This window comes from Pseudoliparis swirei, unplaced genomic scaffold, assembly GCF_029220125.1.
Source record: "Pseudoliparis swirei isolate HS2019 ecotype Mariana Trench unplaced genomic scaffold, NWPU_hadal_v1 hadal_25, whole genome shotgun sequence".
NCBI classification, from domain to species: domain Eukaryota; kingdom Metazoa; phylum Chordata; class Actinopteri; order Perciformes; family Liparidae; genus Pseudoliparis; species Pseudoliparis swirei.
In genome coordinates this window covers 1,551,813-1,575,643 of record NW_026613261.1, presented here as the reverse complement: position 1 = coordinate 1,575,643, position 23,831 = coordinate 1,551,813, and the positions used below count along the sequence as shown (strand labels likewise).

The 23,831-nt window shown below is 60.2% G+C and overlaps 2 protein-coding genes across 6 annotated transcripts; one reads left to right on the top strand and one right to left on the bottom strand.

The window, feature by feature from the left end:
- The first annotated feature begins 794 nt into the window (after positions 1 to 794).
- On the top strand, positions 795 to 5,047 carry dusp28 (dual specificity phosphatase 28). 3 transcript variants are annotated; one of them, XM_056410588.1, is made up of 3 exons: positions 795 to 900; positions 3,372 to 3,769; positions 4,423 to 5,047. In XM_056410588.1, exons 2-3 carry the CDS (start codon positions 3,422 to 3,424, stop codon positions 4,528 to 4,530), a joined length of 456 nt encoding a protein of 151 aa, XP_056266563.1. In that variant the 5' UTR covers positions 795 to 900; positions 3,372 to 3,421; the 3' UTR covers positions 4,531 to 5,047. The 3 variants fall into 3 exon arrangements, with proteins under 3 accessions (XP_056266563.1, XP_056266565.1, XP_056266564.1); XM_056410590.1 differs by having other exon boundaries at positions 3,338 to 3,769; XM_056410589.1 differs by having other exon boundaries at positions 3,311 to 3,769.
- A 1,268-nt stretch (positions 5,048 to 6,315) lies between these two features.
- proca (protein C (inactivator of coagulation factors Va and VIIIa), a) lies at positions 6,316 to 23,754 on the bottom strand. 3 transcript variants are annotated; one of them, XM_056410545.1, is made up of 10 exons: positions 23,664 to 23,754; positions 23,443 to 23,468; positions 23,261 to 23,345; positions 21,433 to 21,590; positions 20,870 to 20,894; positions 20,523 to 20,633; positions 19,132 to 19,272; positions 18,940 to 19,058; positions 18,458 to 18,575; positions 6,316 to 7,228 (listed from the first exon to the last, which is right to left on the bottom strand). In XM_056410545.1, the coding sequence occupies exons 3-10, from the start codon at positions 23,328 to 23,330 to the stop codon at positions 6,645 to 6,647; spliced, it is 1,326 nt and encodes a 441-aa protein (XP_056266520.1). In that variant the 5' UTR covers positions 23,331 to 23,345; positions 23,443 to 23,468; positions 23,664 to 23,754; the 3' UTR covers positions 6,316 to 6,644. The 3 variants fall into 3 exon arrangements, with proteins under 3 accessions (XP_056266520.1, XP_056266521.1, XP_056266522.1); XM_056410546.1 differs by lacking the exon at positions 23,664 to 23,754 and adding an exon at positions 23,561 to 23,634; XM_056410547.1 differs by lacking the exons at positions 23,443 to 23,468; positions 23,664 to 23,754 and having other exon boundaries at positions 23,193 to 23,271.
- Positions 23,755 to 23,831: the final 77 nt, after the last annotated feature.

The window sequence follows — 23,831 nt, the reverse complement described above, 5'->3', positions numbered from 1 at the left end:
AAGATTACAGGAAACTCATCTTTAAGGGGACAACTTAAACAACTGGTGGCTGACTAAATACTTTTTTCCCCCACTGTATATACAGGACTGTCTCAGAAAATTAGAATATTGTGATAAAGTTCTTTATTTTCTGTAATGCAATTAAAAAAACAAAAATGTCATGCATTCTGGATTCATTACAAATCAACTGAAATATTGCAAGCCTTTTATTCTTTTAATATTGCTGATTATGGCTTACAGCTTAAGAAAACTCAAATATCCTATTTCTAAATATTAGAATATCATGAAAAAGTATACTAGTAGGGTATTAAACAAATCACTTGAATCGTCTAATTAACTCGAAACACCTGGAAACACATTTTCAAATGTTTGATTTTGTTTTGCTGTTATAAATCTTTTTTTTAACTTGGTCTGAGGAAATATTCAAATTTTATGAGATAGGATTTTAGAGTTTTCTTAAACTGTAAGCCATAATCAGCAATATTAAAAGAATAAAAGGCTTGCAATATTTCAGTTGATTTGTAATGAATCCAGAATGCATGACATTTTTGTTTTTTTAATTGCATTACAGAAAATAAAGAACTTTATCACAATATTCTAATTTTCTGAGACAGTCCTGTATACAATATATAACTATGTATTTAATATATTTCCCAGCTGCACACAGCATCCTGGTCTCCACCTGTCCACCTGTACCTGATGGGCATTAGGACCCAGAGCAGCTGTCAGCCGTGCAGCGGCTATCGCAGCTGTGCGTGTGGATCAGGATCACTTGGGGGTCACCGGGAGACCTGGACGCACCGGATCCACCGGAACCGCCTTCAGCCTGCAGGAACCAGCAGGACACGCGTTCCTTCAGGAAGAAGAAGAAGAAGCGCGCGCGAGAGGAGGAAGCTGCACGTGAGTCTGTCTGCCCTTGTGTGATGCGTTCAAGGACTGCAGGTTTATTGTAACACTGCGTTTGGCTTTGCTGTGTTTACCAACAATAACTTTATTATTTTATTATCTCATACCTTAAACTTGATGAACTATTATATTCACATATTGATGTATATTTAATATATATATTAATAATATTAATTAATAACATTAAGTTTCAACAGTTTCTTATCTATAATATATATAGAAATATTATATATATATATAAATAATATTAATTAATACTTTATTAAGCCTTAACTGTATATATATATATATATTAATAATATATATATACAAATAATATTAATTAATAATATATTAAGCCTAATCTGTATATATTAATATATATATATAATATTAATATATATAAATAATATTAATGAATAATATATCAAGCTTTAACTGTTTCCTATTTATATATATATATATCTGTATATGTGTATGTATATATATATGTGTGTATATGTGTGTATATATATATATTTATATATATATGTATATGTGTATATATATATGTGTGTGTATGTATATATATATTTATATATATATGTGTGTGTATATATATATATATATATGTGTGTGTATGTATATATATATTTATATATATGTATATCTGTATATATATAGATATATGTGTGTGTGTGTATATATATATATATATATATATATGTGTGTGTATGTACACTACCGTTCAAAAGTTTGGGATCACTTAGAAATGTCCTTATTTTTCAAAGAAAAGCATTGTTTTTTTCAATGAAGATAACATTAAATCAATCAGAAATATACTCTATACATTGTTAATGTGGTAAATGACGATTCTAGGTGGAAACGTCTGGTTTCTAATGAAATATCTCCAGAGGTGTATAGAGGCCCATTTCCATCAACGATCACTCCAGTGTTCTAATGGTACATTGTGTTTGATCATCGCCTTAGAAGACTAATGGATTATTAGAAAACCCTTGAAAACCCTTGTGTAATTATGTTAGCACAGCTGAAAACTGTTTTGCTAATGAGAGAAGCTATAAAACTGGCCTTCCTTTGAGCTAGTTGATTATCTGGAGCATCACATTTGTGGGTTCGATAAGACTCTCAAAATGGCCAGAAAAAAAGAAGTTTCATGTGAAACTCGCCAGTCTATTCTTGTTCTTAGAAATGAAGGCTATTCCATGCGAGAAATTGCAAAGAAACTGAAAATGTCCTCCAGCGGTGTGTACTACTCACTACAGAGAGCAGCACCAGCGGGCTGTAACCAGAGCAGAAAGAGAAGTGGGAGGCCCGGTGCACAACTCAGCAAGAAGACAAGTACATTAGAGTCTCTAGTTGGAGAAATAGGCGCCTCACAGGTCCTCAACTGGCAGCATCTTTAAGTGGTACCCAAAACGCCAGTGTCAACGTCGACAGTGAAGAGGCGACTCCGGGATGCTGGCCTTCTAGGCAGAGTGGCAAAGAAAAGCCATATCTGAGACTGGCCAATCAAAAGAAAAGATTGGTATGGGCAAAAGAACACAGGCATTGGACAGAGGAAGATTGGAAAAAGGTGTTCTGGACAGATGAATCCAAGTTTGAGGTGTTTGGATCACACAGAAGAACATTTGTGAGACGCAGAACAGGTGAAAAGATGCTGGAAGAGTTCCTGACACCATCTGTCAAGCATGGTGGAGGTCATGTGATGGTCTGGGGCTGCTTTGGTGCTGGGAAAGTGGGAGATTTGTACCAGGTAAAGGGATTTTAAATAAGGAAGGCTATCACTCCATTTTGCAACGCCATGCCATACCCTGTGGGCAGCGCTTGATTGGAGCCAATGTCCTCCTCCAACAGGACAATGACCCAAAGCACACCTCCACATTGTGAAGAACTCTTGAGGGAAGAAGCAGGCAGCTTGCTGTCTGTAATGGAGTGGCCAGCACAGTCACCAGATCTCAACCCCATTGAGCTGTTGTGGGAGCAGCTTGACCGTATGGTCCTCAAGAAGTGCCCATCAAGCCAATCCAACTTGTGGAGGTGCTTCAGGAAGCGTGGGGTGACATTTCAACAGATTACCTCAACAAACTAACAGCTAGAATGACAAAGGTCTGCAATGCTGGAATTGCTGCAAAAGGAGCATTCTTTGACGAAAGCAAAGTTTGAAGAAAAAAATTAATACTTCAAATACAAATCATTATTTCTAACCTTGTCAATGTCTTGACTATATTTTATATACATTTTGCAACTCATTTGATAAATAAAAGTGTGAGTTTTCATGGAAAACACGAAATTGTTCTGGGTGATCCCAAACTTTTGAACGGTAGTGTATATATATATATATGTATATCTGTATATATATATATATATATGTGTGTGTGTCCTAAAGTGTTGCTGATCTTCTGTGACGTTTTGTTTGTTTGTTTAGTTGTTTACATGTTATTTGTCCCTGAAGCCGGCGTCAGCTGTTTCCTGTCTCTCCGCCCCAGAGTCGGGGAGTCAGGAAGCCCTGGAGGGTCAGAGGTCAGAGGTCAGAGCGATGCTGCAGCTGTGCCAGGTGACCAGCGCGCTGTTCATCAGCAACGCGCGCTCGGCCTGCAGCGACGAGCTCCTCCAGCAGGCGGCGGTGACGCTCTGCATCAACGTGTCGCGGCGCCAGCCGTTCCCCGGCTCCGCCGCCGTGGCCAAGCTGCGCGTGCCGGTGTACGACGACCCGGCCGAGGACCTGTACGCCCACTTCGACCGCTGCGCCGACGCCATCCAGAGGGAGGCGGAGCTCGGGGGCCGCGGCGTCGTGTACTGCAAGAACGGGCGCAGCCGCTCGGCCGCCGTGTGCGCCGCCTACCTGATGAAGCACCGCGGGCTGTCGCTCGGCGCCGCGCTGCAGGTAGCCTCTGTGACCTCCGGTGACCCCTGGTCACACAAACGCTGCGTGGGCAGAAACTGAAGCGCAGAGTATCTGTTACCACGGTAACCTCCACAGAGTGCACCCGGTAGCCCCGCCCCTAAAGCGCCCCCTGCTTTATGGTCTGACTCTAAACGATGACATCATGCTGTATAGAAGAAGACTTGAAACTAGAGACTGAGACATAAACTCATGTTTACAATGTTTACTGAGGGAAGTAGAGTCACGATATAGACTTCTATACAACCAGAGGAGTCCCCTGGTGGTCAGGAGAGAGAAGGCAGCTTTAACACATGAAGCATAGTCTTCTATACAACCAGAGGAGTCTCCCCCTGGTGGTCAGGAGAGAGAAGGCAGCTTTAACACATGAAGCAGAGACTTCTATACAACCAGAGGAGTCGCCCCCTGGTGGTCAGGAGAGAGAATGCAGCTTCAACACATGAAGCATTGACTTCTATACAACCAGAGGAGCCCCCTGGTGGTCAGGAGAGAGAATGCAGCTTTAACACATGACTCATAGACTTCTATACAACCAGAGGAGTCGCCCCCAGGTGGTCAGGAGAGAGAATGCAGCTCTAACTCTTGTTGTCGTGTTTATTTGACTCTTTATTGACTTCTTCTTGTGTTTCCTCCAGAAAGTGAAGACGGCTCGTCATGAGATCGACCCGAACTCCGGCTTCAGGTGTCAGCTGCAGAGATACGAGCAGGAGCTGAAGAAGAGACGAGGACGGAGAGAGAGATAGAGATAACGAGAGAGAGAGAACGAGAGAGAGAGATAGAGATGGAGAGAGAGAGAGAGAACGAGAGAGAGAGATAATTAATTAATTCCACTTCCTTTAAGAGAATAAAACAGGATTAAAAATGGCAAAATAAAAAGAATAAAGCAAAGAATTGAGACTTTAATTAAAGAACATTAATAAGAGAATAAGGCACTTAATAATAATAATAATAGTAAGTTTAAGTAAGCACAGTGTTTAAACGCTCCATATGTAAAGTAGTTTATTCAAGACTTTAGTTGCCATGACAACATGTACACTTAAAGACTGAGACAAGAGCTTTTTCTTTTTTACATTTGTGCTCGGAGAATATTTATTTATCGTAATATATATGTATATATTCAGATTCAATTTATTGTCATTGCAGAGTACAAGTACTAAGACAACGAAAAGTATTGAGCATCTGACCAGAGTGCAAAAGAGAAGCAGGAGTAAAGTGCATTGCAGTATGTGAATAAATACAATGCTGGACAATATAAATAATATAAACAACAGAGACAGATATATATATGTATATATATATGTATATACATATATATATATATGTCTATATATATGTATATACAGATATATATATATATGTATATATATACATATATATACATGTATATATACAGATATATATATATACATATATATACATATATATATATACATATATATACATGTATATATATACATATATATATATTGTATTATTCTGTTGTGTCTTTTAAAACATTGTAGCTGCAGTTCCAGCTCTGACCTCTAGATGGACTCACTTCCACATTACATATAAATGCAAATGAAAAGAGACCTCCAGCTGATATTCTATATTTATAAATAACGAGATTTAACTCAGTTTAACATCGTAAACTAAAGATGATCTTTATCTCTGAACAGAGTTTAGTTAAATCCTCTGAACTACAGAGCATCTGTTGTTCAGAGGATCTTTGTTTCTGGTGAATATCTTCACATTCACCACAAAACATTAGTTAGAAGTTCATAAGCAGATTTAAGTTATTATCACTCAAATGTATTAAAACCAGAGGGGTGTGTGTCTGTCTGTGTGTCTGTGTGTGTGTCTGTGTGTGTGTGTGTCTGTGTGTCTGTGTGTGTGTGTGTCTGTGTGTGTGTCTGTGTGTCTGTGTGTGTGTGTTATTTCAAAGCAATAATTCAAACTAGAAACACGTCAGATTGTTTAGTTTAAGTGTTTTCTGCTTTCTGTAAAATAAAAGACGAACAAATGAATAAAGTTGTGATTCTTCTGCTTTTTTATGGATACATAAATATATTTAAATATATATATGTAATTTTTAAAAATATTTATATATATATAAATATATGAAAATATATTTATTTATATACATATGTATATATATATTTATATATATAAATATTTATATATCTAAATATATATAAATATATATATATGTATATATATAAATATATATAATTATATATATGTGTATATATAAATATGTATATATATATATTTATATATATCCATATATATATCTATAAATATATATATTTATATATATAAATATGTAAATATACATATTTATATATACATATATAAAAATATATATATTTATATATAGCCATATAAATATATATATATATATAAATATACATATATATAAATATATATATTTATATATAATTATTTTATTGAAAAATGATATACATATATATATATATATATCAATAAGTTGTTGTTGCATCATCATATTCATCAAGGATCACAAGATCGAAAGAAGACGACCCAAGCACCTTGAGGCGGAATCGGTTTATTGGGGTCACTGTGTCACAACAGGGTCACAACAGGTTCACGGGGTCACGTCAGGGTCACGGGGTCACGATGGGGGTCACCGTGGGGTCACATTGGGGGTCACATTGAGGTCACCGCGTCATATCGGGGTCACAACATGGGGGTCACAACATGGGGGTCACATCAGAATCACATTGGGGGTCACATCGGGGGTCACATCAGGGGTCACATCGGGGTCACAACGGGTCACATCGGGGTCACCGCGTCACATCGGGGTCACCATGTCACATCGGGGTCACATCGGGGTCACATGAGGGTGGCCGTGGGGTCAGACCCTCGGGGCCGGTGGGTGGTCTCCTCGGTCCCAGGCCTCCTGCACGCCGCTGATCCACTGGTTGTAGTTGGACACCTTGGTGTAGACGCCCAGCTTGTCCGTGCGGCCGCAGCCCTCGCCCCAGGACACCAGGCCCACCAGGAACCAGGTGTCCCGGTACAGGGCGACCATCGGACCGCCGCTGTCGCCCTCGCAGGCGTCCGCGCGCTGCCCGAGGACGCCGGCGCACAGCACGTTGTCGGAGATGTTGTGGGTCATCTGGCGGGAGCAGAGGTCGCGCTCCACCAGCGGCACCCGGATGACGTTCAGCGCCGAGCTGAAGGCGGTGTCGTTCATGTCCTGCTTGCCCCAGCCGGTCACCACGGTGACGGTGCCGTTCAGGTGCAGCACCCGCTCGGCCATGTCGCGGCCCGGCAGGCAGGCGGGCACCACGTACTGCGAGAAGGGGGCGGGCGTCTGCAGGCGCAGCAGGGCGATGTCGTTGTCCACGGTCCGGCTGTCGTACTGCGGGTGCCGGAACGCCTTCGCCACCTTCAGGGTCACCTCGGTGCCTTCGTCCCGGTGCCGCTCGTAGTCGCCTGAGGAGACACCGGTTCCTCCATTAGTCGTTCTGCAGCACCGCCCCTCCAGAACCATGACACCGGGGGCTGGAGCCGGCGAGGGACACCGGGGGCTCGAGCCGGCGAGGGACACCGGGGGCTGGAGCCGGCGAGGGACACCGGGGGCTGGGGCCGGTGACGGGACACCGGGGGCTGGGGTCAGAGGACACTGGGGCTGGAGCCGCGACACCGGGGCTGGGGCAGTGACGGACACTGGGGCTGGAGCTGACGGAACACCGGGGCTGGAGCAGTGACGGGACACCGGGGCTGGGGCGACGAGGACACGGGTCTGGAGCCAGTGGCGGGACACTGGGGCTGGGGCAGCGAGGACACAGGGGCTGGGGCGATGAGGGACACGGGGCTGGATTGGCGAGGACACCGGGGCTGGGGCCGACGAGGACACAGGCTGGGGCCGGTGACGGGACACCGGGGGCTAGGGCCGACGAGGGACACCGGGGGCTGGGGCTGGTGACGGGACACCGGGGGCTGGAGCCGACAAGGGACACCGGGGGCTGGGGCCGACAAGGGACACCGGGGGCTGGGGCCGGCGAGGGACACCGGGGGCTGGGGCAGCGAGGACACGGGGCTGGGGCAGTGGCGGACACCGGGCACTGGGGCCGACAAGGGACACCGGGGGCTGGGGCCGATGAGGGACACCGGGGGCTGGGGCCGATGAGGGACACCGGGGGCTGGGGCCGGTGATGGGACACCGGGGGCTGGGGCCGACGAGGGACACCGGGGGCTGGGGCCGGTGATGGGACACCGGGGCTGGGGCCGATGAGGACACGGGGCTGGGGCGGTGATGGGACACGGGGCTGGGGCCGAGGACACCGGGGCTGGAGCCGATGACGAACACCGGGGCTGGGGCCGTGTGGGACACTGGGGCTGGGGCCGAGGACACGGGGCTGGAGCCGAGGGACACCGGGGCTGGGGCCGACAGGGGCACGGGGCTGGGGCAGTGGGACACGGGGCTGGAGCAGTGACGGACACTGGGGCTGGGCAGCGAGGACACCGGGGCTGGGGCCGAGGGACACGGGGCTGGGGCCACGAGGGACACCGGGGGCTGGAGTCGGTGACGGAACACCGGGGGCTGGGGCTGACGAGGGACACCGGGGGCTGGGGCCGGCGAGGGACACCGGGGGCTGGGGCCGACAACGGACACCGGGGGCTGGGGCCGACGAGGGACACCGGGGGCTGGGGCCGGCGAGGGACACCGGGGGCTGGATTCGGCGAGGGACACCGGGGGCTGGGGCTGGTGACGGGACACCGGGCACTGGGGCCGACGAGGGACACCGGGGGCTGGGGCTGGTGACGGGACACCGGGCACTGGGGCCGACGAGGGACACCGGGGGTTGGGGCCGGCGAGGGACACCGGGCACTGGGGCCAACAAGGGACACCGGGGGCTGGGGCCGACAAGGGACACCGGGGGCTGGAGCCGGCGAGGGACACCGGGGGCTGGAGCCGGCGAGGGACACCGGGGGCTGGGGCCGGTGACGGGACACCGGGGGCTGGGGTCGGCGAGGGACACCGGGGGCTGGAGCCGGCGAGGGACACCGGGGGCTGGGGCCGGTGACGGGACACCGGGGGCTGGAGCCGGTGACGGAACACCGGGGGCTGGAGCCGGTGACGGGACACCGGGGGCTGGGGCCGACGAGGGACACCGGGGGCTGGAGCCGGTGACGGGACACCGGGGGCTGGGGCCGACGAGGGACACCGGGGGCTGGAGCCGGTGACGGAACACCGGGGGCTGGGGCCGACGACGGGACACCGGGGCTGGGGCCGACGAGGACACACGGGGCTGGGGCGGCGAGGACACCGGGGCTGGAGCAGTGGCCAGGACACCGGGGGCTGGGGCCGACGAGGGACACCGGGGTCTGGAGCCAGTGACGGGACACCGGGGGCTGGGGCCGACGAGGGACACCGGGGGCTGGAGTCGGTGACGGAACACCGGGGGCTGGGGCCGACGAGGGACACCGGGGGCTGGGGCCGGCGAGGGACACCGGGGGCTGGGGCCGACGAGGGACACCGGGGGCTGGAGTCGGTGGGAACACCGGGGCTGGGGCCGACGAGGGACACCGGGGGCTGGGGCCGGCGAGGGACACCGGGGGCTGGGGCCGACAAGGGACACCGGGGGCTGGGGCCGACGAGGGACACCGGGGGCTGGAGTCGGTGACGGAACACCGGGGGCTGGGGCCGGTGACGGGACACCGGGGGCTGGAGCCGGCGAGGGACACCGGGGGCTGGGGCCGACGAGGACACCGGGGCTGGGGCCGGTGACGGGACACCGGGGGCTGGGGCCGACGAGGGACACCGGGGGCTGGGGCTGGTGACGGGACACCGGGCACTGGGGCCGACAAGGGACACCGGGGGCTGGGGCCGACGAGGGACACCGGGGGCTGGGGCCGACGAGGGACACCGGGGGCTGGGGCCGGTGACGGAACACCGGGGGCTGGGGCCGACGAGGGACATCGGGGGCTGGGGCTGGTGACGGGACACCGGGGGCTGGGGCCGGCGAGGGACACCGGGGGCTGGAGCCGGCGAGGGACACCGGGGGCTGGGGCCGATGAGGGACACCGGGGGCTGGAGCCGGCGAGGGACACCGGGGGCTGGGGCCGGCGAGGGACACCGGGGGCTGGATTCGGCGAGGGACACCGGGGGCTGGGGCCGACGAGGGACACCGGGGGCTGGGGCTGGTGACGGGACACCGGGGGCTGGGGCCGACAAGGGACACCGGGGGCTGGGGCCGACGAGGGACACCGGGGGCTGGGGCCGACAAGGGACACCGGGGGCTGGGGCCGACGAGGGACACCGGGGCTGGGGCCGGTGACGGAACACCGGGGGCTGGGGCCGACGAGGGACATCGGGGGCTGGGGCTGGTGACGGGACACCGGGGGCTGGGGCCGGCGAGGGACACCGGGGGCTGGAGCCGGCGAGGGACACCGGGGGCTGGGGCCGACGAGGGACACCGGGGGCTGGGGCCGGTGACGGGACACCGGGGGCTGGGGCCGACGAGGGACACCGGGGGTTGGGGCCGGCGAGGGACACCGGGCACTGGGGCCAACAAGGGACACCGGGGGCTGGGGCCGACAAGGGACACCGGGGGCTGGAGCCGCGAGGACACTGGGGCTGGAGCAGCGAGGGACACCGGGGCTGGGGCGTGACGGACACGGGGCTGGGGTCGTGAGGGACACGGGGCTGGGGCCGCGAGGACACCGGGGGCTGGGGCGATGACGGACACCGGGGCTGGAGCCGTGGAGGAACACGGGCTGGAGCCGTGAGGACACCGGGCTGGGGCCGACAGGGACACCGGGTCTGGAGCCAGTGAGGGACACCGGGGCTGGGGCGGCGAGGGACACCGGGGCTGGGGCGATGAGGACACGGGGGCTGGCGGCGAGGGACACCGGGGGCTGGGGCGACGAGGGACACCGGGGCTGGGGCTGCGAGGACACAGGGGCTGGGGCCGACAAGGGAGGGGCTGGGGCCGACGGGACACCGGGGCTGGGGCTGGTGAGGACACCGGGCACTGGGGCCGACGAGGGACACGGGGCTGGGGCAGTGTGGGACACCGGGGCTGGGGCCGACGAGGACACGGGGCTGGGGCTGGTGACGGACACGGGCACTGGGGCCGACGAGGGACACCGGGGCTGGGGCTGGACGGGACACCGGGGCTGGGGCCGCGAGGACACCGGGGTTGGGGCGGCGAGGGACACGGGCACTGGGGCCAACAAGGGACACCGGGGCTGGGGCCGACAAGGGACACCGGGGCTGGAGCCGATGAGGACACCGGGGCTGGGGCCGGCGAGGGACACGGGGCTGGGGCGGTGAGGGACACCGGGGCTGGGGCCGAGGACACCGGGCTGGGGCGAGGACACAGGGGCTGGGGCGGCGAGGACACGGGGCTGGAGCAGTGACGGACACCGGGCTGGGCAGTGGCGAGGACACCGGGGCTGGGCGACGAGGGACACCGGGGCTGGGGCCGTGACGGGACACCGGGGCTGGGGCCGACGAGGACACTGGGGCTGGAGCGGTGACGGAACACCGGGGCTGGGGCCGACGAGGGACACTGGGCTGGGGCCGTGAGGGACACCGGGGCTGGGGCCGACAGGACACCGGGGGCTGGGGCCGGTGAGGGACACCGGGGCTGGGGCCGACGAGGGACACTGGGGCTGGGGCGGCGAGGACACGGGGCTGGGGCCGCGAGGGACACGGGGCTGGGGCCGCGAGGGACACCGGGGCTGGGGCGACGGACACCGGGGCTGGGGCCGTGAGGACACCGGGGGCTGGGGCCGAGGGACACGGGGCTGGGGCCGACGAAGGGACACCGGGGCTGGGGCCGTCGAGGGACACCGGGAGCTGGGGCCGACGAGGGACACCGGGGCTGGGGCCGGTGAGGGACACTGGGGCTGGGGCCGACGAGGACACCGGGGGCTGGGGCCGACGGGGACACCGGGGCTGGGGCCGTGAGGACACTGGGGCTGGGGCCGACGAGGGACACGGGGGGCTGGGGCCGGTGACGGGACACCGGGGGCTGGGGCCGACGAGGGACACCGGGGGCTGGGGCCGACGAGGGACACCGGGGGCTGGGGCGGCGAGGACACTGGGGCTGGGGCCGAGGGACACCGGGGCTGGGGCTGAGGGACACCGGGGCTGGGGCCGACAGGGACACTGGGGCTGGAGCAGGGACACGGGGCTGGGGCCGCGAGGACACCGGGGCTGGGGCGAGGGACACCGGGGGCTGGGGCCGACGAGGGACACCGGGGGCTGGGGCCGATGAGGGACACTGGGGGCTGGGGCCGATGGGCGGGGGCCGACGAGGGACACCGGGGGCTGGGGCCGACGAGGGACACCGGGGGCTGGGGCCGGCGAGGGACACCGGGGCTGGGGCAGCGAGGACACGGGGCTGGGGCCAGTGAGGGACACAGGGGCTGGGGCAGCGAGGGACACCGGGGCTGGGGCCGCGAGGGACACCGGGGCTGGGGCGTGGCGGGACACCGGGGCTGGGGCCGCGAGGACACTGGGGCTGGGGCGAGGGACACCGGGGCTGGGGCAGCAGGGACACTGGGGCTGGGCCGCGAGGGACACCGGGGGCGGGGGCTGACGAGGGACACCGGGGGCTGGGGCCGACGAGGGACACCGGGGGCTGGTGCTGGTGACGGGACACCGGAGGCTGGGGCAGCGAGGACACCGGGGCTGGGGCATGAGGACACTGGGGCTGGGGCCGTGAGGACACCGGGGCTGGGGCCGACGAGGACACGGGGCTGGGGCCGTGACGGACACCGGGGCTGGGGCGCGAGGGACACTGGGGCTGGATCGGCGGACACGGGGCTGGGGCTGACGAGGGACACGGGGCTGGGGCCGGACGGGACACGGGGCTGGGGCCGACGGGACACCGGGGCTGGGGCCGAGGGACACCGGGGCTGGGGCCGGCGAGGACACCGGGGCTGGGGCAGAGGGACACCGGGGCTGGGGCCGGTGAGGACACGGGGCTGGGGCTGGCAGGGACACCGGGGCTGGGGCCGACGAGGGACACCGGGGCTGGGGCGGTGGGGACACCGGGGCTGGGGCGGTGGAGGGACACCGGGGCTGGGGCTGCGAGGGACACAGGGGCTGGGGCCGAGGGACACGGGGGCTGGGGCCGACGAGGGACACCGGGGGCTGGGGCCGGTGACGGGACACCGGGGGCTGGGGCCGACGAGGGACACCGGGGGCTGGGGCTGGTGACGGGACACCGGGGCTGGGGCCGGTGATGGGACACCGGGGGCTGGGCCGAGGACACCGGGGCTGGGGCCGTGAGGGACACTGGGGCTGGAGTGACGGGACACGGGGCTGGGGCCAGCGGACACCGGCTGGGGGCTGGGGCGAGGGACACCGGGGGCTGGGGCCGACGAGGGACACCGGGGCTGGGGCGGCAGGACACGGGGCTGGGGCTGTGACGGGACACGGGGCTGGGGCCGACGAGGGACACGGGGGCTGGGGCTGGTGACGGGACACCGGGGGCTGGGGCCGACAAGGGACACCGGGGGCTGGGGCTGGTGACGGGACACCGGGGGCTGGGGCCGGCGAGGGACACCGGGGGCTGGGGCCGACGAGGGACACCGGGGGCTGGGGCCGACAGGGACACGGGCTGGGGACTGGGACACTGGGGCTGGGGCCGACAGGGACACTGGGGCTGGGGCTGGAGGGACACTGGGGCTGGGGCCGAGGGACACCGGGGCTGGGGCCGACGAGGACACGGGGCTGGGGCGGTGGCGGGACACCGGGGCTGGGGCGACGAGGGACACCGGGGCTGGGGCTGGTGACGGACACGGGGCTGGGGCCGAGGGACACCGGGGCTGGGGCGAGGGACACGGGGCTGGGGCCGTGACGGGACACCGGGGCTGGGGCCGTGAGGACACGGGGCTGGGGCCGTGAGGGACACAGGGGCTGGGCGACGAGGGACACCGGGGCTGGGGCTGGTGAGGGACACGGGGCTGGGGCCGCGAGGACACGGGGCTGGGGCCGACAGGGACACGGGGCTGGGGCCGACGAGGGACACCGGGGCTGGGGCTGGTGACGGGACACTGGGCACTGGGGCGACAGGACACTGGGGCTGGGGCCGACGAGGGACACCGGGGCTGGGGCTGAGGGACACCGGGGCTGGGGCCGACGAGGACACGGGGCTGGGGCGGTGACAAGGGACACCGGGGCTGGGGCTGGACGAGGGACACCGGGGCTGGGGCTGACGAGGGACACCGGGGCTGGGGCCGGAGGGACACCGGGGCTGGGGCCGCGAGGACACCGGGGCTGGGGCGACAGGACACCGGGGCTGGGGCAGCGAGGGACACCGGGGCTGGGGCCGGCAGGGACACCGGGCTGGGGCTGGGGACACGGGCTGGCCGAGGACACCGGGGCTGGGGCCGATGAGGGACACTGGGGCTGGGGCTGACGAGGGACACCGGGGCTGGGGCCGACGGGACACTGGGGCTGGGGCCGGAGGACACCGGAGGCTGGGGCCGGTGACGGGACACCGGGGGCTGGGGCCGACGAGGGACACCGGGGGCTGGGGCGTGAGGACACCGGGCACTGGGGCCGCGAGGGACACGGGGCTGGGGCCGTGGGACACGGGCACTGGGGCTGAGGGACACGGGGCTGGGGCCGACAAGGGACACTGGGGCTGGGGCCGACGAGGACACTGGGGCTGGGGCCGTGACGGGACACCGGGGCTGGGGCCGAGGGACACCGGGGGCTGGGGCCGAGGGACACCGGGGGCTGGGGCCGGTGACGGGACACCGGGGGCTGGAGCCGGTGACGGGACACCGGGGGCTGGGGCCGACGAGGGACACCGGGGGCTGGGGCCGGTGACGGGACACCGGGGGCTGGGGCCGACGAGGGACAACGGGGGCTGGGGCAGTGGAGGACACCGGGGCTGGGCAGTGACGGGACACCGGGGCTGGGGCCGACGAGGACACGGGGCTGGAGCTGGTGAGGACACCGGGGCTGGGGCACGAGGGACACTGGGGCTGGGGCCGGTGAGGACACCGGGGCTGGGGCAGCGAGGACACTGGGGCTGGGGGAAGGGACACCGGGGGCTGGGGCCGGAGGGACACCGGGGGCTGGGGCCGGCGAGGGACACCGGGGGCTGGGGCCGGCGAGGGACACCGGGGGCTGGGGCCGGCGAGGGACACCGGGGGCTGGGGCGAGGACACGGGGCTGGGGCCGAGGGACACCGGGGGCTGGGGCCGACGAGGGACACCGGGGGCTGGGGCCGGTGACGGGACACCGGGGGCTGGGGCCGACGAGGGACACTGGGGCTGGGGCAGCGAGGACACGGGGCTGGGGCAGCGAGGGACACTGGGGCTGGGGCCGACGGGACACGGGGCTGGAGCGTGAGGGACAAGGGGGGCTGGGGCCGACGAGGGACACCGGGGGCTGGAGTCGGTGACGGGACACCGGGGCTGGGGTGACAGGACACCGGGGCTGGGGCCGTGAGGGACACCGGGGCTGGGGCCGTGAGGGACACCGGGGCTGGGGCGGTGACGGGACACTGGGCTGGGCCGGCGAGGACACCGGGGCTGGGGCATGAGGGACACCGGGGCTGGGGCCGTAGGGACACGGGGCTGGGGCCGACGAGGGACACCGGGGCTGGGGCTGGTGACGGGACACGGGGCTGGGGCAGTGAGGGACACCGGGGCTGGGGCTGGTGAGGGACACCGGGGCTGGGGCCGACGGACACGGGGCTGGGGACAAGGGACACCGGGGCTGGGGCGACAAGGGACACGGGGCTGGGGCGGTGGAGGACACCGGGGGCTGGGGCCGACGAGGGACACGGGGGCTGGGGCTGGTGACGGGACACCGGGGCTGGGGCCGGTGATGGGACACCGGGGGCTGGGGCTGGTGACGGGACACCGGGCACTGGGGCCGACGAGGGGCACCGGGGGCTGGGGCCGCGAGGACACGGGGCTGGGGCCGACGGGGACACGGGGCTGGGGCCGACGGGACACGGGGCTGGGGCCGACGAGGGACACGGGCTGGGGCGAGGACACTGGGGCTGGGGCTGAGAGGGACACAGGGGCTGGGGCCAGCGAGGACACCGGGGGCTGGGGCCGGCGAGGGACACCGGGGGCTGGGGCCGGCGAGGGACACCGGGGGCTGGGGCCGACGAGGGACACCGGGGGCTGGGGCCGGCGAGGGACACCGGGGGCTGGGGCCGGCGAGGGACACCGGGCTGGGGCCGAGGGACACCGGGCTGGGGCTGGTGGCCAGGACACCGGGGCTGGGGCCGACGAGGGACACCGGGGCTGGGCGGAGGGACACCGGGGCTGGGGCGAGGGACACTGGGGCTGGGGCGGGACACGGGGGCTGGGGCACGAGGACACGGGGCTGGGGCTGTGGGACACCGGGCACTGGGGCCGACGAGGGACACCGGGGGCTGGGGCAGCGAGGACACCGGGGCTGGGGCCGACAAGGGACACCGGGGCTGGGGCGACGAGGACACCGGGGCTGGGGCGGTGAGGACACCGGGGCTGGGGCGACGAGGGACACCGGGGCTGGGGCGGTGACAGGACACAGGGGCTGGGGCCGACGAGGGACACGGGGCTGGGGCTGGTGACGGGACACCGGGGCTGGGGCGACGAGGACACCGGGGGCTGGGCCGAGGACACTGGGGCTGGGGCTGAGGGACACGGGGCTGGGGCAGCGAGGGACACGGGGCTGGGGCCGAGGACACGGGGCTGGGGCGAGGGACACCGGGGCTGGGGCCGACGAGGGACACCGGGGCTGGGGCTGGTGAGGACACCGGGGCTGGGGCCGACAAGGGACACCGGGGCTGGGGCTGACGAGGGACACCGGGGCTGGGGCCGACGGGACACGGGGCTGGGGCCGACGAGGACACCGGGGCTGGGGCCGTGACGGGACACGGGGCTGGGGCGGCGAGGGACACCGGGGCTGGGGCTGGTGAGGGACACGGGCACTGGGGCCGACGAGGGACACGGGGCTGGGGCTGGTGCAGGACACGGGCACTGGGGCCGACGAGGGACAGGGGGCTGGGGCTGCGACGGGACACGGCACTGGGGCCGACAGGACACAGGGGCTGGGGCCGACGGGACACCGGGGCTGGGGCCGACGAGGGACACAGGGGCTGGGGCCGGCGAGGGACACCGGGGCTGGGGCCGTGAGGGACACGGGGCTGGGGGGCGAGGGACACTGGGGCTGGGGCCGTGAGGGACACTGGGGCTGGGGCAGTGAGGACACTGGGGCTGGAGCCGTGATGGACACCGGGCTGGGGCCGACGAGGACACCGGGGCTGGAGCCGTGACGGGACACCGGGGCTGGGGCCTGAGGACACAGGGCTGGGGCAGTGGAGGACACGGGGGCTGGAGCCGTGACGGGACACGGGGCTGGGGCCGAGGACACCGGGGCTGGGGCGGACACGGGGCTGGGGCGACGAGGACACGGGGCTGGAGCAGTGGGGACACGGGGCTGGGGCCGACGAGGACACCGGGGCTGGGGCTGGCAGGGACACGGGGCTGGGGCCGAGGGACACGGGGCTGGGGCCGGTGACGGGACACGGGGCTGGGGCAGCGAGGGACACCGGGGCTGGGGCCGACGAGGACACCGGGGCTGGAGCGGTGAGGAACACCGGGGCTGGGGCCGTGAGGGACACGGGGCTGGGGCCGAGGGACACCGGGGCTGGGGCCGAGGGACACTGGGGCTGGAGCAGCGAGGACACGGGGCTGGGGCCGCGAGGGACACGGGGCTGGAGCGGCCGAGGACACGGGGCTGGGGCAGTGAGGGACACTGGGGCTGGAGCCGCGAGGGACACGGGGCTGGATTCGGCGGGACACGGGGGCTGGGGCCGAGGACACGGGGCTGGAGCAGTGGGGACACCGGGGCTGGGGCCGACGAGGGACACGGGGCTGGAGCAGTGACGGGACACCGGGGCTGGGGCCGAGGACACCGGGGGCTGGGGCCGACGAGGGACACCGGGGGCTGGAGTCGGTGACGGGACACCGGGGGCTGGAGCCGGTGACGGGACACCGGGGGCTGGAGCCGGTGACGGGACACCGGGGGCTGGGGCCGACGAGGGACACCGGGGCTGGAGCAGTGGGACACGGGGCTGGAGCCGGTGACGGGACACCGGGGGCTGGGGCTGACGAGGGACACCGGGGGCTGGGGCCGACGAGGGACACCGGGGGCTGGTGCTGGTGACGGGACACCGGAGGCTGGGGCCGGTGACGGGACACCGGGGGCTGGGGCCGACGAGGGACACCGGGGGCTGGGGCCGTGAGGACACCGGGGCTGGGGCGACAAGGGACACAGGGGCTGGGGCCGACAAGGACACGGGGCTGGGGCTGGTGACGGGACACGGGGCTGGGGCCGGTGATGGGACACCGGGGGCTGGGGCCGACGAGGGACACCGGGGGCTGGGGCTGGTGACGGGACACGGGCTGGGGCAGTGACGTGACACCGGGGCTGGGGCCGACGAGGACACCGGGGCTGGGGCGACGAGGACACAGGGGCTGGGGCCGACGAGGACACCGGGGCTGGGGCCGACAAAGGGACACCGGGGCTGGGGCCGTACAGGGGCTGGGGCCGGTGACGGGACACCGGGGGCTGGGGCCGACGAGGGACACCGGGGGCTGGGGCTGGTGACGGGACACCGGGGGCTGGGGCCGGCGACTGGTCCAGAACCATGGTCCTGATAGGTCTCCATGCCGGGTCCTGCTCACCCAGTCGGACTCTGAACCGGAAGCTGTGCTCCAGGCAGTGGGCGGCGGTCAGAACCCAGTTCTCATGGATCAGGACGCCGCCGCATCGGAAACTCCCTCTGGCGTCCAGCAGCAGCGCCTGATTGGACGAGGAGCCGACCAGTCACGGAGCAGCATTTAGGAAACATGCAGAACAAATGTACAACAAACGTGACATGACGTTTAATACAGAATAAAATAATTCATAAAATAAAGGAAGAATAAATGCAGAATAAAAGAGTAAAAGAACTATAAAGGCATAATAAAGATATAATAAAGGCATAATAAAGGCATAATAAAGGCATAGTAAAGGCATAGTAAAGGCACAGTAAAGGCATAGTAAAGGCACAGTAAAGGCATAGTAAAGGCACAGTAAAGGCACAGTAAAGGCATAGTAAAGGCACAGTAAAGGCATAGTAAAGGCACAGTAAAGCCACAGTAAAGGCACAGTAGAGGCCAGTCACCTGCCAGGGGCTCTCCCCCTTCTTGCCCACCTCCCCCCCCACCATCCAGGGCAGCAGGCCGTCTCGGGGTTTGGTGAAGGAGGACCTGCTGATCAGCAGCCGGCCGCAGGAGGAGAGCCCTGTGGAGACAGAGTGATGGCTGCGTGGGCGTGGCCTGTTCCCCCATGTGCAGGCCAAGGCCCGCCCCCTCACCTTTGGGGTTGCACCTCTTGGCGTCGGCGTGCAGCGTGAAGCCGCTCAGGCAGCCGCAGCTCCTCGCCAGCCCATCCTCGCTCGCCCAGCACTCGTGGTCGCAGCCGCCGTTGTCCAGCGAGCAGTTGGTGTCTGTCAGAGCTGAAGGGACACGTTACTACAGCCTTCAATTCACCTTCAATTCCCCTTCAATTCAGCTTCAATTCACCTGGAATTCACCTTCAATTCACCTGGAATTCACCTTCAATTCACCTTCAATTAACCTGGAATTCACCTTCAATTCACCTTCAATTAACCTGGAATTCACCTGGAATTCACCTTCAATTCACCTTCAATCCACCTGGAATTCACCTTCAATTCACCTGGAAGGCACCTGGAATTCACCTTCAATTAACCTGGAATTCACCTTCAATTCACCTTCAATTCACCTGGAATTCACCTTAAATTCACCTTCAATTCACCTGGAATTCACCTGGAATTCACCTTCAATTCACCTTCAATTCACCTGGAATTCACCTTCAATTCACCTTCAATTCACCTGGAATTCACCTTCAATTCACCTGGACTTCACCTTCAATTCACCTTCAATTCACCTGGAATTCACCTTCAATTCACCTGGAAGGCACCTTCAATTCACCTGGAATTCACCTTTAATTCACCTGGAATTCACCTTCAATTCACCTGGAATTCACCTTCAATTTACCTGGAAGGCACCTTCAATTCACCTGGAATTCACCTTCAATTCACCTTCAATTCACCTGGAATTCACCTTCAATTCACCTGGAATTCACCTTCAATTCATCTGGAATTCACCTTCAATTCACCTGGAATTCACCTTCAATTCACCTGGAATTCAACTGGAATTCACCTTCAATTCACCTGGAATTCACCTTCAATTCACCTGGACTTCACCTTCAATTCACCTTCAATTAACCTGGAATTCACCTTCAATTCACCTGGAAGGCACCTTCAATTCACCTGGAATTCACCTTTAATTCACCTGGAATTCACCTTCAATTCACCTGGAATTCACCTTCAATTTACCTGGAAGGCACCTTCAATTCACCTGGAATTCACCTTCAATTCACCTTCAATTCACCTGAAATTCACCTTCAATTCACCTGGAATTCACCTTCAATTCACCTTCAATTCATCTGGAATTCACCTTCAATTCACCTGGAATTCACCTTCAATTCACTTTCAATTCACCTGGAATTCACCTTCAATTCACCTTGAATGGTAAATTCACCAACGCATTTAAATTCACCTGGAATTCAACTTGAATTCCCCACAGATGTTGAATTGCGTTCTGAGTAAAGAGGCTGTTCTGCAGCGGCGCCCTGCGCTCTTTCAGGCGTATTGATCACGTATTGGTTTGTGATCGGACTCACGCTGGTCGCAGTACTTTCCCTCGTATCCATGGTTACAGCGGCAGGCGTAGTCCTGGTACTGGTCCACGCAGAACCCGTGAACGCACACGTTGGAGCGGCACTGGTTCCCGTCTGGAACACAGGCCCACAATGCATTGCAGTTTGAGGCGTTCCACAGAGGAGATGAAAACCAGGAGATTCTCAACCGCAACAACAACAACAACAACAACAAGAAATTGTCTCTTTCTGCTGGAATTAAACCAAAGTTAAGGTTAGAGAACAAAACTGAGATGCGTTCACAAACCGATGTGGACAAAACGAAGAAGAAAAGAAGATGAATGAACATTAAACCGGCTCAGCGTTCTTACCTGTGTACACGGTCCAGAACTCCAGCTGTGAACACAAAGAGTTTGAGTCAGAACCTCAACCACCCGGAAGGTTTCAGAACGGAGGCAGAGAACAGATGGAGAACAGATGGAGAACAGATGGAGAACAGACGGAGAACAGATGGAGAACGGATGGAGAACAGATGGAGAACAGACGGAGAACAGACGGAGAACGGATGGAGAACAGACGGAGAACACATGGAAAACAGATGGAGAACAGACGGAGAACAGACGGAGAACAGACGGAGAACGGATGGAGAACAGATGGAGAACAGATGGAGAACAAACGGAGAACGGACGGAGAACAGACGGAGAACAGACGGAGAACGGATGGAGAACAGATGGAGAACAGACGGAGAACACATGGAAAACAGATGGAGAACAGATGGCGAACAGACGGAGAACAGATGAAGAATGGATGGAGAACAGATGGAGAACAGACGGAGAACGGATGCAGAACAGATGGAGAACGGATGGAGAACAGATGGAGAACAGATGGAGAACAGATGGAGAACAGACGGACGCGGGTCAGACCCTCGTCTCACCGTGGCCTCCCGGGTCTGGAGGATCTCCCGGGCCTCTTCGAAGTCGCAGCGCTCCTCCAGACACTCGCGCTCCATGGAGGCCGGCTTCAGCTCCTCCAGGAAGGAGTTGGCCCGCCGGGAGCGGAGCAGCATGTGGGCCTCCGGGGGCTCGGAGAACACTGGAGGCCCGAGGAGAGGGGAACCGGTGAGACCCGACGGCGGTCCATAGGAACCACAACCAACACTACCACTTTAGACCACAGGGGGCGACATAACCAACACTACCACTTTAGACCACAGGGGGCATCAGAACCAACACTACCACTTTAGACCACAGGGGGCGACAGAACCAACACTACCACTTTAGTCCACAGGGGGCAGCAGAACCAACACTACCACTTTAGTCCACAGGGGGGCCAGAACCAACACTACCACTTTAGTCCACAGGGCGTACCAGAACCAACACTACCACTTTAGTCCACAGGGGGCACCAGAACCAGCACTACCACTTTATTCCACAGGGGGCACCAGAACCAACACTACCACTTTAGTCCACAGGGGGCACCAGAACCAACACTACCACTTTAGTCCACAGGGGCAGCAGAACCAACACTACCACTTTAGTCCACAGGGGCAGCAGAACCAACACTACCACTTTAGTCCACAGGGGCACCAGAACCAACACTACCACTTTAGTCCACAGGGGCACCAGAACCAACACTACCACTTTAGTCCACAGGGGCACCAGAACCAACACTACCACTTTAGTCCACAGGGGGCATCAGAACCAACACCACCACTTTAGTCCACAGGGGCAGAACCAACACTACCACTTTAGTCCACAGGGGCAGAACCAACACTACCACTTTAGTCCACAGGGGCAGAACCAACACTACCACTTTAGTCCACAGGGGGCAGAACCAACACTACCACTTTAGTCCACAGGGGGCAGCAGAACCAACACTACCACTTTAGTCCACAGGGGGCATCAGAACCAACACTACCACTTTAGACCACAGGGGGCATCAGAACCAACACCACCACTTTAGTCCACAGGGGGCAGAACCAACACTACCACTTTAGACCACAGGGGGCATAACCAACACTACCACTTTAGACCACAGGGGGCAGAACCAACACTACCACTTTAGTCCACAGGGGGCAGCAGAACCAACACTACCACTTTAGTCCACAGGGGGCAGCAGAACCAACACTACCACTTTAGTCCACAGGGGGCATCAGAACCAACACTACCACTTTAGTCCACAGGGGTGCCAGAACCAACACTACCACTTTAGTCCACAGGGGGCCAGAACCAACACTACCACTTTAGTCCACAGGGGGCACCAGAACCAACACTACCACTTTAGTCCACAGGGGGCCAGAACCAACACTACCACTTTAGTCCACAGGGGGCACCAGAACCAACACTACCACTTTAGTCCACAGGGGGGCCAGAACCAACACTACCACTTTAGTCCACAGGGGGCAGCAGAACCAACACTACCACTTTAGTCCACAGGGGGCATCAGAACCAACACTACCACTTTAGACCACAGGGGGCATCAGAACCAACACTACCACTTTAGTCCACAGGGGGCACCAGAACCAACACATGTGACATTATTTTACTGCATTTAAAAGCTATAACTCCTCAGTTTCGTCTTTTCATCTATTTTGATGCACGTTACTGAGATTTAAAATAAAAATGTGACTCTTTTTCTACTCTGAGAGTAAAATGCAGTCGAGTGCCATCAGACCGAGAGGACTTCCCTTCTAACCTGTCCATCAGGAGATGGTCCAGACCACCTGGGACCACCTGGCCCAGCGTTCCTCTGGACTCACCCACCTGACAGGCTGAGCACGGCCGCCGCCCGCAGAGCCACGATGACGGACACGCAGAGGAAGAGGCGGGACATGACCTCGAGTCGAAGCTGCAGCCAATGAGAGACGAGACGGACAGGAAGCCGATGGGTGTTTACGTTGACTCAGCGTTATTGATCATAATCCAGGTCGTTGAAAGGGACTCACCAGGTCTCAGCGGTCACGGAGGTCAACTGTGGAGACAAATTTAATCTCAGCGTAACTTCGTAACAATCGGGAGAATTTACAGCTGAAAAAGACATTCGGGCGTTTGAAGCCCCGCGACCTTTGACCCCCCGACGACGCGGACAAAGGGGAGCCGAGAGGACGTCCTCGAACGCCTCACGAAGAGACGCAGTGGAATTGGAGTTCACAGTCTTTGTACTCACGTGAAGAATGGCCGCCGCGGACGGACTCTGAGGGTTCTCTGCTGCTGCGCTGCTCACTGACGCCAGTGTTGACTGAGAGTCCACAGTCTGCGCTGTCAACACCGTCAACACACAACCTCCACCCACTCACCTCCGCCGCCGATCACAGCAGTTTGTGAAACAGACACG

What these genes read in the sequence shown, in the direction of transcription:
- proca (XM_056410545.1), bottom strand. Translation starts at nt 23,330, where the DNA reads ATGTCCCGCCTCTTCCTCTGCGTGTCCGTCATCGTGGCTCTGCGGGCG. An exon ending in TCCAGACCCGGGAGGCCACG is followed by an intron (nt 20,895 to 21,432) that starts GTGAGACGAGGG and finishes TTGTGTTCACAG; the next exon opens with CTGGAGTTCTGGACCGTGTA. An exon ending in CAAGAGGTGCAACCCCAAAG is followed by an intron (nt 19,059 to 19,131) that starts GTGAGGGGGCGG and finishes CTGTCTCCACAG; the next exon opens with GGCTCTCCTCCTGCGGCCGG.
- dusp28 (XM_056410588.1), top strand. Translation starts at nt 3,422, where the DNA reads ATGCTGCAGCTGTGCCAGGTGACCAGCGCGCTGTTCATCAGCAACGCG. An exon ending in CGCTCGGCGCCGCGCTGCAG is followed by an intron (nt 3,770 to 4,422) that starts GTAGCCTCTGTG and finishes TGTTTCCTCCAG; the next exon opens with AAAGTGAAGACGGCTCGTCA.